The following is a 14,753-nucleotide window of genomic DNA, read 5'->3' as shown; positions in this document are numbered from 1 at the left end:
AGACATTTTAATCCAGCAATTTCCTGGCAAACTTAAGTTCAGTGATTCCTCATACAGCTTAAACACTCAGTCTTCACAAGGCTGTTCCTTTTCATCCCCCCCCTCCTCTGGCCCTGGGGCTCGTGTTCAGTGGGGTGGCGGCGAGGCATGGTGGACTGCAGGTGGGGTACACAGCCTGCAGATGTCATCCCTCCTGGGCCTTTGTGGGCCTCCTGCTCCAGAGAGAACTCTCCTCTGTACCTCTGCCATGGCCTCGTCCATGCTGGCCTCTGCTAGAGGTGTTCTCTCCTCCCACTGTGGATCCTGGTCATGAGCTTCTGTCCCTGCTACATCTGAGGGGATGACCTCTGGTCACTCTGCATTGTCCTCAGCCCTGAACACCGGCTCCTCTGGACATGCCAGACTCCCCACAGCTTCTCTCACCCTTCCTGGAGCACAGGGAGTCTGTCTTCCCAGTCTGAGGCCTGTAGGTCTGCATATTCTGCATTACTGCCTGCCAGAGGCCAGGCCTGGGCCCCCCCGAGCTGGGATCTCCCAGAAAGGCTCGGTCCTCATCTGCCCTCTGCCTCAGTTTAGCAGGGTGAGGCCAGGACAAGAACAATTTCCTAGTTCTCTGGCTTCTTCTCAAGTGTCCTGCCCCCTGCTGGCTGTGTTGGTTGTTCTACTGACTTCACCCTCTTCTCATCTTTTGGTATGACATTAACTGGACTGTCTTTTGGCCTCAGAAGCTCAGGATTTGTAGTCTTTGTTCAGCCAAGGTGACACTCCCTGGTGTGTGATGAGGTTGTGAACTCCTCCAGGGGCAGGCCTCTTTTTGCTTTATCTGTGCCCAGTGCCTCAGGGGTCAGTCCACGTTCAGGGAACATGTGCTGAGAATGAGTGATCCCCAGGGCAGTCCTGGGCCCTCCCGGCCTTGCCGATGAGCGGGCAGCAGCCCAGGTCCCAGGGCCCCAGAGCAGGAGCTTCCTTCTTCCTCCCAGGCTTCTGTCTGACAAGGCCTGGCCCTCAGCGCTCCTTCTCTTCCCTGCAGTGGGTGGGCGGACAGTCTCCCTGGTAGGGGCATGGCACACTCCGCCAGGCCTCTCAGGCATTTAAAACTTCAGCTCAGCTTTGTGCATACTGACAGGGCCCGGGCCCAGAGCCCAACCCCATGGGGAAAACACTGGCTTTCCCACAGCTGGGGGCTGGAGCAGAGAGGGCAGGCCGGCCAGCTTCGAGATGGTGCTCAGAGGTGTGGCAGAGGCCAGAGAAGGGGTCCTCCCCAGGCTTTACCAACAGAGGTGGAGGAGAAATGGGCAATTTTCTCCTCTAGCCCATTTAGTTTCCTTCTCAAGACTGCTTCTCATAGTGTCAAGGAGGACTTGAAGCCTTTCACAGGGTGCCCCCAGGTGGTCTTTTGAGGAATCACACCCAGGCCATAGACTAGCAATTATTGCTGGCTCCAGCTGAACTGCTAACCTGTGAAGCCAGCGGCATCATAACCGTTTTAGCTGAGGCTCAGAGAAGTGGGATGACTTGCCCCAGCTCAAAGAGACAGGAACAGCTTTTGAACCAAGGTCCTTCCTGGTCCAAAGTCTGTGCCTATGTCCCTGTCCTGCAGCCTCCCTGGGAAGTTCTAAGTCCACAGAACCACGTCTCAAGAATTAAAAGGGCATACGGAGGTCCCTTGGTCTCATTATCGATCTGATGCATAAATCATCTCTGTCATCACCTCCCATACAATTTACCAGTCTCTGCTTGAATACTTCCATCAATAGTGAAATCATTACCTCATAAAGAATCCACAAGAATGCTGGACTGCTTTTGTCAATGGTATATTGTAGGGAGAAAGGGATAGTTACGGCCATTGCGAGCAGAAGGCAGACTTTAGCTGGAGATGCTCCCCTCTTCCCGGAAGAGGTAAGAAGGGTAAACCCCAGTCACCTGTAGTGACACTACAAGCAGACCAGCCTGCAGGATTTCAAGGTGATGCCTCCTGCGCTACCTGGACCTGAGGATACCCACAGCCTGGTCTTTCCCAGGTTCCCCGGATGAGGGTGATGCGAGGCAGGCTTAGGCTGAGGAGCCAGCTCAGGGTAGTAATAGCACGTGTAAGGCCTTTGTCTCCTTGTTGGAGTCAGTGATTCCTGCACTGCTTCCCCACAGGGCCAGCTGGAGAAGAGCTGTAGAGATGCGGGAAGCAGACAGGACAGTGTGGCATTGCCCTATCGCTGGCTGGGTGCTGTGGTTCAGACCCAAATGTACACAGGCCTCTGGCCCTTTAGTGCCCAGGGAAGTGGCCAGGGAGTACTGTGCTGGGACTGCACGGGACTGCTGGCTGCCAACTCCTGCAAGGCCTGGGGTTGAGTCATGGCTCTTCTCTGCGCTGTGTTCTCCTTGACATTAAGCTTTCTCCTCAAATTGGCAAGTTCCCTCCTCTCTGCTCCACACATCCTCCGACGTGGGGTCAATCACACTGCTATCTTCATGCTCTGACGCTTCCAGAGCAGGAGCCTGCTCATCAGTAGTTAGGAGCGTGGCCCCTGGCACAGATGGACTGAGTTAGGAAGCTGTCAGGGAGCCTTATGGGACTGACCTATCCTGAAGGCTGGGCATGTGGGGTCTTCCCGGACCACCAATCACAACTAGCACCCTACCCACCGAACATCACCTCCTCTACAACATCCCATAGTCCGACTATCCAGGCAATGCTTGAATTCCTCCAGTGATGCCACACTGGTTCCTCTCATTTACGTAGAGCTCTGACGGTACAAAGTTCTTCCCAATGAGCCTTCTTTAGAGCTTCTACCTACTGGACCTTGTTTAGCCCAATAGAGCCATAAGGAGCAAGCCCAACCCTTCTGCAAGGGCAACTGTGGAAGCATTCGAAACAATCCTTCTATCCCTACCACCACCAAATCAGTACCTCCCAGCACATGGGCCCTCTGTACCCAAGACCCTTCCTCACACCATGGTCTAGTTTGCTATATGCCTCAAAGTACAGTAAACATAACAGAGAGCATCAGACCACACGTTGTTAGAAATGGAAAAGTTTCATCTTGCAGCTTGGGAAACACAACTGTGCAGACAGGATGAGACCTGCAGGCTTACAGCACCTGAGCCTGGGATAAGGTTAACATTCAGTATGCACTGAATGAAAAGAACATAACGGTGCTTGGCGCAAAGACCCAGAATTATGAGAAACTGGCACATACTCACCAAGTGGCTTCAGGGCTGTAGCCCCACCCCCCCTCCTCCTAGGCTCCCACACGGGTGGGCAGACTCATGTCATCAGCCCCCAAATGATACTAAGTGTGCCTTTTCTTTTTTTTTTTTTATTGCCTACATGAAAACTGGTGTCCTTCTCTTCCTTTATCCTTTAAATGTAGGAGACACAGGAAATTGACCTAAATCTGATGGAATCTGACTTCTTTTGAATGTTTTTAAAAAAATATTAATATATCTATTGCACAAGAAACACCTGTGGTTACTACAGAATATACATAAGCAAAAAAAACTAAAATTAGCTATAATTCTACCACTTAGAAATAAGACTGAAGTGGGTCTCTTGTAGACAGCACATATATGGATCTTGTTTTTCAATCCATTCAGCAAGACTGTGTCTTTTGGTTGGAGCATTTAATCCATTCATGCTTAAGGTAATTATCGATATGTATGTTCCTATTACCATTTTCTTAATTGTTTTGGGTTTGTTTTTGTAGATCCTTTTCTTGTGTTTCCCGCTTAGAGAAGTTCCTTTAGTATTTGTTGTAGAGCTGGTTTGGTGGTGCTGAATTCTCTTAGCTTTTGCTTGTATGTAAAGCTTTTGATTTCTCCATCGAATCTGAATGAGATCCTTGCCGGGTAAAGTAATCTTGGTTGTGGGTTCTTCCCTTTCATCACTTTAAGTATATCATGCCACTCCCTTCTGGCTTGTAGAGTTTCTGATGAGAAATCAGCTGTTAACCTTATGGGAGTTCCCTCATATGTTATTTTTTGTTTTTCCCTTGCTGCTTTCAATAATTTTTCTTTGTCTTTAATTTTTGTCAATTTGATTACTATGTGTCTCAGCGTGTTTCTCCTTGGGTTTATCCTGTATGGGACTCGCTGCGCTTCCTGGGCTTGGGTGGCTATTTCCTTTCCCATGGTTAGGGAAGTTTTCGACTATATATAATCTCTTCAAATATTTTCTCTGGTTCTTTCTCTCTCTCTTCTCCTTCTGGGACCCCTATAATGCAAACGTCTTTGCGTTTAATGTTGTCCCAGAGGTCTCTTAGGCTGTCTTCATTTCTTTTCATCCTTTTTTCTTTATTCTGTTCCATGGCAGTGAATTCCACCATTCTGTCTTCCAGGTCACTTATCCGTTCTTCTGCCTCAGTTGTTCTGCTATTGATTCCTTCCAGTGTAGTTTTCATTTCAGTTATTGTATTGTTCATCTCTGTTTGTTTGTTCTTGAATTCTTCTAGGTCTTTGTTAAACATTTCTTGCACCTTCTCGAACTTTGCCTCCGTTGTTTTCCCGAGGTCCTGGATCATCTTCACTATCATTATTCTGAATTCTTTTTCTGGAAGGTTGCCTATCTCCACTTCATTTAGTTGTTTTTCTGGGGTTTTATCTTGTTCCTTCATCTGGTACATAGCCCTCTGCCTTTCCATCTTGTCTTTCTGTGAATGTGGTTTTTGTTCCACAGGCTGCAGGACTGTAGTTCTTCTTGCTTCTGCTCTCTGCCCTCTGGTGGATGAGGCTAACTATCTAAGAGGCTTGATGGGAGGGACTCCTAAGTGTGCCTTTGAATCCAGGCAGAATCCTTCACGAGCTAGAGGCTGAATTCAACTGGCAAACCAAAGGATACAGTCCACAGGGAGACGAAGCTACCGAGACCATATTCTGACCTGACTGATGGCAGCAGCTGCTATGCACTGCTCTCGAGGCTAAAGCCCCAGAGGCTCTCACGGTGACATGTAAAAGCCGACTCAGACAACTGCAGACATGCATCATCTCTAGTATGGCCATGCTCCTAACGATGTACACACATTGCCCAGCACTTTCATTCAAGATCACGTATTTTCTTCAAGGGCTAATTATAAATAACAGCCACCATTTATTAAGCATGTATTATGTGCCAGGCACTGTGCTGGTGCTCTTCATATACAACTTTAATTAATCCTCATGATCCTATAAAATAGAAACTATATTTATAGACAGGAAGCCTGTATCCAAGATTAAGTAGTAAATAGCGGAAGGCAGACTTAGCCACAGGCCTACAGGGCTCGGGCCTGTGTTCTGAACCCCCATCTGCTGTGCTGTTTCAAGACCCAGAGGCCCTGTGTCCTCATCTTTGCTCAGGAGGCCAGTGATGGCGTAGATGTCATCCTGGTCCCTGGGCCTCCGCTCCAAGCTCATCACCTCTCTTGGGTCTCCAATGCAGGGTGGTACTGAGGCTCTGAAACACTGAGTCCTTCAAGCATGATGGAGAGAGCTGCTTTACTGAATGACGTCCTCAGGGACGGGCAACCTCCTAGAGGAGGAGAAACTTTCCAACTACCTTGCTTCCAACTTCAATCTCCAATCGCTTTTCGTCACAGCTTGCTTTCTTCCATACTAATAAAACAGTTAAGACAATTCTATCCATTTTGTTTTATTTGTTAAACTGCTAAAAAGTCACTGGGGAAAACATAAACAAAAAATAAAATCGACAGAGATTTAAATATCAATGAAATCAAATCCACTTTTCATTCCTACACTGTTATGTGCCTAAAATGATCATCTCAGGGTAAGCCACCCAGGACCCCTGAGCTGTATGGGAAGCATCACTCACAGCACCAGCTTCGTCAGGGCACAACAGGTGTGCACTGACATGAACCCTGGTTGGTGGGAAGGGAGCAGAGCGAGGAGAGAGACAGTACAGTGGAGTCAATGCCTAAGGGTTGCTTTCATTTGACAGTGAACATGGATGGTGGAGGGAGTCACTTACTGGTGACCATGCAGAACATGCCTTCTGCAGTTCATGGGGAGGCTGCATGGGGTACAGGCTTTGAAGTTCGGCTTCCTTGCCCCTGGGTGTGTTCAGATCCTCCCCACTGACTTGTGCGCTGGTAAGAGACCACAGATAATGCAAAGCAGAGCACATCACCATACCAGGATCACTAAAAGGACAAGGACAGACAGACAAACCAACCAGGAATGTCACTCTGAAGAAGCAAAGCAGAAGGAAATCCAGAAAATTAAAGTGAAAGGAAAAGGAAGCATCCCTTTGTTCTCCATCAGCTGGTGCCTTTCTGTCCTCCAAAGTCAAGACTTCAGTTGCTTTCCTTTCTTCTTCCTCTTCTTCTATTTTAAAGAGTTTGGACACAGTTCCTAGGATAGTTCGTGGTTTCAGCTCTTGATAGAAAACTCAAACATTAAAATGAAATCAATCTCTAGAGGGCTGGGAGGAGGGTAAGCCCAGTACTGCCTTACAACTAAAATTTAAGCTTGTTTTGATACCAAATGTGTGCTTCCAAATGTATGGTGGGTGCGGTGGGTGGGTGGGTGGTGGTTTGTGGAACCCACCACCGAAGTGTAGCAGCAGGGCAGAAACATGAGCAAAAATACAGAACTCTCTCTGCTGTACAGCCTGCAAAATGAGAAAACAGGAAGCTCTGTTCAAGAGGACGGGAAGAGACTAAAATTCTCACGACGTCAATGAGGTGGCCAGTGGAGTCAATGTGACATGGGGGCTCTCAAAGGCACACTTGCAGGAATGGAAGGGGGTTAAAGCTTCAAGTAGAAACAAAATGTATTTTAAATACTTAAATATGGATAAATATTTACTTTAGGTGCTCCTGAGGGTTTAAAAAAATATTTTGCCTCATTTTCCTCCGTGAATTTTAAGACAAAGTCGGCATCATGTCAAAACCAGAGTTGTGGTTAAATCTGATCTGACTGAAGCATCCATGGCGCCGTGGAAATGGTCACCTCAGCTGAGACGCCTGAAGTTCCACTGCATGGGGCGGCTTCACAAGGGCTGGAGGAGACAGTCACCTTGACTATGTTGAGTCACTCTCCCAAGATACACGACCACAACGCCCAGGAGCCACCAGGACCCACACCACCAGGTGCGGAAGAGGCAGATTCTTCTTCAAGAGCTGTAAACAGACAGTCTGGTTCCAAGTGGCGTGGGTAATACTGGGATGCCATGGAGTTCCGAGGAGCCAGGTTACTTTCTAAGAGAATCATCATCTCTGTTGCCTGCCTACTTGCGGAAAGTAGAAGTAACCAACAAGTTAACAGCTGGCTTAGGAAGGCCACAGGACAAAAGGAAAGATTACAAAGTTGAGACTCTGAACTTGCAGGCTTCCAAATACTTTATATTTAAGTAGGAACTGAGTTTGGAGGCACTGTCCATGCACAAATGCAATGTCATAAACAAGGTTCAGCAATAGCAGTAATGCCAAAATTGCTGATCTTCTAGGCTAGCTTTCTCTTCTGAATAAGGACCCCCACACGATCAAACAGTCTTTGCCAAAGAAGGACTGGCAACAGGCCCAGAGCAGAGAGTCTGGAAAGCTAAGTGCTGAGCTCTGAGCAGTTGGACACCACAGTAAGTAGGCACATGGTAGTTTCCTCATCTAAGGGAGCACATAGAGCAGTTTCTGGAACACATACCCCTCCCCATGAGCTGGCCCTTTCCTGGGCTTGGCACCAGGGGCGCTTTCCCACCAAGACCACATTGTAGAGCTAATGGCTAGGGGAAAGGATTTAACATGACGTTAACAGGAGAAAACAGACTTATCAGACAGACTGCTAAGAGCTGGCTGAGAGCCAGGACCCAGGGCCAGCTGTAGCAGGCTTGCGCTTGGGAAATGCTAACAAGAAAAAGGGGAGTGTGGGGATGAGAAATGCCGTGTTTTGAAATTTAAACCCTAAAGGCAAAATAAAAATCCTCTTTCTACTGATGAGAAATCACCAAAAAAATCCACATTTAAGTGGTGCCAATGTCTCCTATGTCCAGGCCATGGTTTAGAGACTGGTGACTTGTAATTTCCTGTGTCAACCAAAGAAAATGCTCTGGTTGGTTATACCTTATCTCAGAAATGACATGAAAGTAAAAACCCAAGCCTTGTTTGGGTGACAGGTAAACATGACAATGACAAAGAAGGAGCTGCTCCCAAGGTCAGCCACACATCAAAGAGGCCAAGCACATGATATCCAACCCAATCACCAGTCAACAGCCAGGCAGAAAAATGCATGTCACAAACAAGGGCAAAAGTCATTTCTAGAAGGAACTGTTATTGGGATTCTCTCCCAAGATCCATTTCCACGTTCCATAAACATACACGGATGGGTGTGTCCAACGTGCCTTGGAAATAAAAAGAAGCCCGTAAGATAAAACAGTATCTTTTGATGCTTCAAGGATTTCTCATGATACTGGCATCTCAGAATTCCCTACTGGTCCCCTAGTGACACCAGAAAAAGGATTCCAGAAATACTTCTAAGAGATTTCTCTGGGCACCCAAGCTTAATAAAAGAAAGTGCGAAAGGTTTTAGGGCTTAAAAAATCCACATATTAAAGAAAAAGAGGGAGGGAGGGAGGAGGGAAGAAAAGCAGCCTATAAATAGCAAAGGCAGCCTCTGAGGATCAGGTTTTAAGGGAAAGAAAAAGAGAACAAATGTGGTGTTTGGCAACTGCAACGAAATATGACTGTCAGAAAATTCCACAATCAAGACACCAGAATGTTTTCTGAAACATGGAGAGAGCAAAAACCAATGGACACTAGGTGTTTCTGCATAAACTTTGTTTCAGGATGATCCCGGCACACAAACGTGGAACAAAATCCCTTGTTGGGTAACTTTCCTCAGTCACAAAGAGCAGAACAGGGCCAGGCACAGGGCATTACTGCAAAGAGAAGTTTTCACAGGTCCTCTGCGGGCGGGGCAGGGCGGGGAGGAGAACAGTTTTCTACAGGTTACTTTTACCCTGCCAGCCCCTGAAGCATGGGAATCTGAAACCTCTAGTCGTGCATCTTACACATGCCCTTTCTTTTTCTAACTCTAAGAAGGCCAAATAAGATTTACAGGTGGCTCTGCAGTTTCTTCAGTAAGGTTCTGGTATTCATCTATTCCCTAAATTCTTGGTCTAGTTGTCAGCAAAGTAGAAACAGGCAGCACAGCCTCTGCTAAAACACAGCAACAATTTTATCCGAACCAGGACGGAGCTCTCTCCCTCTTTGTAAACAGAGTTGGCTATATAATATATATTTATATAATTCTTTTCTTAATGGAGATTTGATCCCAGCCTGGAGTGAGTGAGGTTGGGAATTGGGGTTTGGTTTATGAGAGTAATTTTGTCCCTTGTTTTCTCAATTCTCAGTCCAAATGCTTGCACGCTGGAAAATTCCAAATTAAAAGCCACAGGAAGGGAAAGGGTTTTAGAACATATTATCTCTTTGCTCGCACAAAGTACAAGGCGTTTGTTTTTGGATAGTACTTCACATTCTGCTTCTTGTCCATGAGTCCTCCAAATATGATGAGTTCACCCCTGCCTTGTGCCACCGTATGCAGGCTGGTTTCGGGAGGTCCAACCACAGAACTGCTATTAAATACTTTCCATTTGACTCGCCCCTTCTCCTTGGTGTCTTTAATGTCCAGCACGTACATCTGCATGGGCTTGCAGTTCATACTCTGGTACAAGGGTTTGCCAACATTTAGGGACTGTGGAGGGTGGTGGCCCAGGCGCCGGGCAATGGGAGGTAAGGAATGTCCATCTCCTTGGGCAGGCCCTGGGCGGGGAACGGGCACTGTTTCTCCACTGCTCAGGTTCTGGCTCCCAGGGGAGCCTGGAGAAGACCCCAGAGGAGGACTTAGTGCTGCGGAGGCTGGGGGGCCTTTGGACGACATTGCTTTGATGGCTTCTAGGCTCCGACGCAGGGCACCTGGGGAAACTGCTCCTGCAAGGGCGCTGGCCACGTGTGGTGGGGTATGCACACCATTTGTCTGTTCAGGAGGGTGTCTCAAACTTCCCCCAACTGTTCTGTTGTCCACACCATCCATGTGACTGCTACTGGAAGCAGGTTTCGGATCCCAGTTCAGATCCATTGATCCCAATCTTAGATCTTTCTGATCTGGTAGTGACCCTCGTCGGGGGGCCAAAGAAAGTCCCATTTTTAGGTCATGTCCTTCAGTGGTAGATGGAGTGCTAGGAGATATAGCCTGTACAGGACTGTCCAAGGAAGAGCCACCTACAGCTGCTGATCCTGGAGATAAATTCCCACCATTGAGGATGGGAGAGCCATCGCCTCTGGCTGGGGAAAGGCTTCCTTCTCGGGAACTTGAGGGGGTCTGTCTTTGCGCTCTGGGCCTCAGTGTTCCCCAGCGGCCGTTAACACAGGGAGCTTCATCCATACTCCTTACCGGAGACTGAGACCGGTATTCTCGAGGTTCGGGAACTAGGGCTGGAGGAGTGGCACTGATAGGTGATGGGCGAGAGTTCAAACTGGGGCTGAGTGGGGCTCGCCCACTAGGAGCCTGGCTGAAGACCACCACGCACTGCCCTACCTGGAAGACAAAAAACCTGTGCTCAGTTCTGATCACTCATTTAACCATCAAACATTTTATCATGAGCATCTGGGATGTGCCACGTGTTTTGTAGGTACCTGAGATGTAGAGGTGAAAAGATTGCAGTCTGCCCTCTAGGCTAGATGTGGGGATAGATGGGAACAATTTGTTGCTACAGGGAGACATGTGCTACCATTTGAATTATATCTACAGAATAGGGGTAGAGTGGAGGAAGGAATCAAGTATTTGTTTGGGGGACCCTGGGGCAAGTTTTAGAGACAAAGAGATGCTTAAAGCTGGGGCTTAAAGGATAAGTGGGGCCCATGTTAAGTTTTTCCATCTAGTGGCTCATGTATGTGAGAAATACCCAAAAAGCTATGGTCAATGTCCACCTCTTTTGTGACATCAAGGGGTTTTCAATTTCCATACAAAGTTGCTTGGAAATCTGATGAGTTAATTTGGCTTTAGAGTTCAGGATCTCTCCTTCTGCTGGCCTGTCAGTTCCCTACTTACTCGGCAAGCTGGATGGCACCACAGTTCTGGGGCCCCATGGTCTTCATTTTCCACCTTGAGTGGTTGCCAGGCCCAGGGACCTGAGTGCATGTGCAACAACCAAGCATCCTTGAACAGCTGTAAGAGAAGCACCAACAACAGGACTCAGGTGTGGTACATGTCACAAAACACATACACACACAGAGCTGGAATCTCAAAGTTGTGCTGTCTGTCATAGAGTGTGTGAATTCTTCAGAAAGAACAGCAAAATCTCTAGCCATTCATTCATTCATATATTACCACTGGCCTGGCACATGAAATTGTACTTGTGACCCCATGAATCAATTTTAAGTGGTTTTGAATTTTGCCTGTGGTTTTATGTGTGTATGTGTGTGTGTGCACACTGATGAAAGGGTAGATAATACATATCCAGCAAGTCTGAATCTGCATTCTTTTTTTTTTTCTTTTTTTTTTTTTTTTGCGGTACGCGGGCCTCTCACTGCTGTGGCCTCTCCCATCGCGGAGCACAGGCTCCGGATGCGCAGGCTCAGTGGCCATGGCCCACGGGCCCAGCCGCTCCGCGGCATGTGGGATCTTCCCGGACCAGGGCACAAACCCATGTCCCCTGCATCGGCAGGCGGACTCTCAATCAGTGTGCCACCAGGGAAGCCCTGAATCTGCATTCTTAAATAAATTCCATGTGAACTCTGGCCATTATCCACCTGCTTTTCTGTCCCACCCCTCCTTGAAAAAATGACAGCAGCAAACCTTATAGCCCAAAGACTAAGTGGGAGTTAGGAAGACTTTAGATATGAATATTCAATAGACGAATGTCTCTGATGAAAAGCCTCCCTCCGCAAAAAGAGAGTGGAGAAGAAGGCCAGAAAATACAAAGGCTACATACCCAAAGTGGAAAAGGTATTTTCTAAATAAAAATGCTACAGAAATGGCCTTGTACACTTTTACAAGATGAGACAGGGGAAGCAAGTTTTGAATACTTAGCAGCGTGTGCATGGGAACGCCATACCAGCAATACTCACAGCGTTGGGACCGCCACACCCTCCAAGGATTAAAATAGTTGCATCATCTATGACAATCTGGGGAGATGTAGAAATTTAAAATAAACCTACAAAGACACAGGCATCTGACCTCCTATACTTCAGTGGTAAATGAAAATAGTCTACTCAGCTCCCAAATGAGAGTCTTCTATTTACCATAAGATCTCCATTACCCAAACCACGTCAGTTCTGATCCTTGTAAACAAATTGCTGACGATTCACCTGAATGGATTCTTTGTTGATCAAACATTATTAACATGAGAGTGCCAACCACATAAAATGCAGGGTTCTCTTGAAAAATAAAAAAGCAAAGTAAATGCTTTCAGGAGAGGCATAATATAAAGCCAACAAAAATAATGATAAACCATTAGAAGTTGAAAAATAAATACCAGCAAGAAAGAATGATAAATTCTCTTTGGCTTATGTATGTTGGCATCTTACCTGCCTCCCTCCTCCCTCTCCTGTCCTAACTGAAAGATGCTACAGTGTTTGCTGAATAGTTATTTTAATTTCTGAGCACCTGAGATTGGCCACCTCGAGGATGAGGACAAGGGCCAGAGATGTTCGGCTTGGACCACGCCCACTGCTCGAGGTCAAGGACCCAGACGTCGTTGCTCCTATAAGACAAGGACAAAAGAATGAAGCAGTTGGGAGCTCTCAGGGACCACAAGAACTGATGTAAATGAAGTTACATTCATAAGGATGCCCCCCAAGAGTGTCATGCTCATAGCTAGCACTCAACTATATTTTTCTTCCCCTCCTTTCCCTGGAAAGGAGAGCTTCAAACCTTTGCTCTTTCCATTGACCCATAAGGCCTCATTTGAGTCATGTCTGTAGCCAAACAATAATACCTAGAGTTAGAGTTAATTAATTGGTGATAGCAGGAAATAGATACTAGTCATGATATAGTCTTTCAAAGGCAAAACCCACAAGGAAGAGAAAAAAATTATTCAAAAGGCAGTTCTATCATTGTCCAGGAGATAAAGATTTATTGACTTTGGCTACAAAAGGTAATTTCACCATGGCTAACGAAAGCTGCAGTTTTATCAAGGACAAATTGGCATCTCCAACCCTCAAGGGACCAGTATGGCAAGGACAGACTCCTAAATGGCAGTCTCTATTTTACGGTCCCCTCTCTATGGTCATTTATTCACACACAGAAACACAGGAGTAAGAACTCCAATACCTTAAGCCCTAAACCCTCTCATCTGGAGGGTAGAGCTCACATTGTCTCCTCCATACCGTTTTAAAATAAGAAGATGGAAAGTACCCTGAGGGGGAACAGGGTTGGATCTGGAATGGTTTTATTGCTGACAGCTCATCAACTTCCATTTCAAAGCACAGAGGAAACGACCGCTACTGCTGCTAACGCCAAAGCAGACACACAGTGATTCAGACAGACTCTGCTCTGGGCCTGGCCTGGGCTGCCAGTTGTGGCCAGAGGTGGAGGGCAGTGGGCAGGGAGAACCACCTCACAGGGGATGTCAGGCCTGACACAGTTTTCTTGCTCCTACCCATTCCCTCAATCCATCCTATTTGGAGAGTGAACCATTTCCGCCTGTCCTGTCAATCTACCTCTCTGCTTCTCTAAAGCTGCGCCATAAAGGAGAAGAAGGAAAAGTACTCTGCTTCTTGGAGGGTGGCCTTCTGTAGGCACAGGCAGAAACAGACAAGGTGGAGGCCCCATCAGAACCTGATCCCACTGAATTGAACCACATATCAAGCAAAACAGAGATTCTACATAGCCTTGATTCTATGGAGCAAGTTTTTCAACTTATTGGTCTATGACTAGAATCAAAAAATGGAATACTAGGGGGTGAGATAATTATTGGATTAATTAGAACCATGCTCAGGAATACTGACCCTGACTAGTTTACTTTTCTGACCTAGTTTACTTTTCCAGGAGTATTTACGTTCAGGTTGATAGCGAGCAAACCAAATATACTTACATTTGCCGGGATCCTAGGGAGCCGCCAAAGACAATCATTTTATCGTCTATCACACAAGAAGAATGCCCAGCCATGGGAGGTGGGCCATGGGTTGTCACAATGCAGTTCCACCTAATATAAAAAGACAGGAGGAAGCCAAGAAGTCAGCCCCTCTGCTTCTGGTCTTATGTGTTTAAGGTGGAAAACAGTAAGCAGGCACCCATTTAAAATGACAATCCTATCACCTTCAGTAGAGAAACTGTTAGGATAATATATGGAGGATGCCACAAGGTATTTATGCCTTTTCTACGAATCTGCTAGCGTTATGTACACTTTCAGCTTCTCAATGTGTATGGCTTGGAGGTAGAGTGATGAGAAAGCAATGACAAGGGATTCCATTATGGTTCCTTAGCTGCTTCGGCCTAGTTTGCTGAAGGAACACCACCTGCTATTTCTTCCTAGAGGCCTGATCTGATCAGTAGCGGCTGCCAAGAGCCCTGTACTAAGTAGTCCATTACAAGGAACAGAGGTTACTGTCATTTAAAAAAGACAAGTTTGTAAAACAACTGGAAGTCAGTCTTGGGGACAAAGCAGGGAGTAAAGAATCATCTGGATCCATAGCACTCCTGGGGAATCAGTAGCCAAAGCTGAAGAGCTCTCTATTCTTCAACTGTCTCATCATTTTTCTTGGAAGAGGAATAAATTTATGTCTTCTACATTTTCTCTTTGGAATAAACGTTCTTAACTTCAAGTTTTAAGG

The 14,753-nt window shown here is 46.7% G+C and overlaps 1 protein-coding gene across 1 annotated transcript in view; it reads right to left on the bottom strand.

The window, feature by feature from the left end:
- Positions 1-8,785: 8,785 nt before the first annotated feature.
- FBXO42 (F-box protein 42) overlaps positions 8,786-14,753 on the bottom strand; it is a 93,949-nt gene continuing 87,981 nt past the window's right edge. The window contains exons 6-10 of the mRNA XM_029228344.1: positions 14,015-14,125; positions 12,586-12,682; positions 12,048-12,104; positions 11,029-11,145; positions 8,786-10,515 (exon numbers count right to left, since the gene is read on the bottom strand). Of these exons, the coding sequence (XP_029084177.1) occupies positions 9,400-10,515; positions 11,029-11,145; positions 12,048-12,104; positions 12,586-12,682; positions 14,015-14,125 (1,498 nt within the window). The 3' untranslated portion in view covers positions 8,786-9,399. The remainder of the gene's footprint in view (positions 10,516-11,028; positions 11,146-12,047; positions 12,105-12,585; positions 12,683-14,014; positions 14,126-14,753) is intronic.

Source organism: Monodon monoceros, unplaced genomic scaffold (genome assembly GCF_005190385.1).
Source record: "Monodon monoceros isolate NGI ecotype Baffin Bay Population unplaced genomic scaffold, NGI_Narwhal_1 Super_Scaffold_18, whole genome shotgun sequence".
In the NCBI taxonomy this organism is placed as follows: domain Eukaryota; kingdom Metazoa; phylum Chordata; class Mammalia; order Artiodactyla; family Monodontidae; genus Monodon; species Monodon monoceros.
This window is presented reverse-complemented; position numbering and strand designations above follow the sequence as displayed.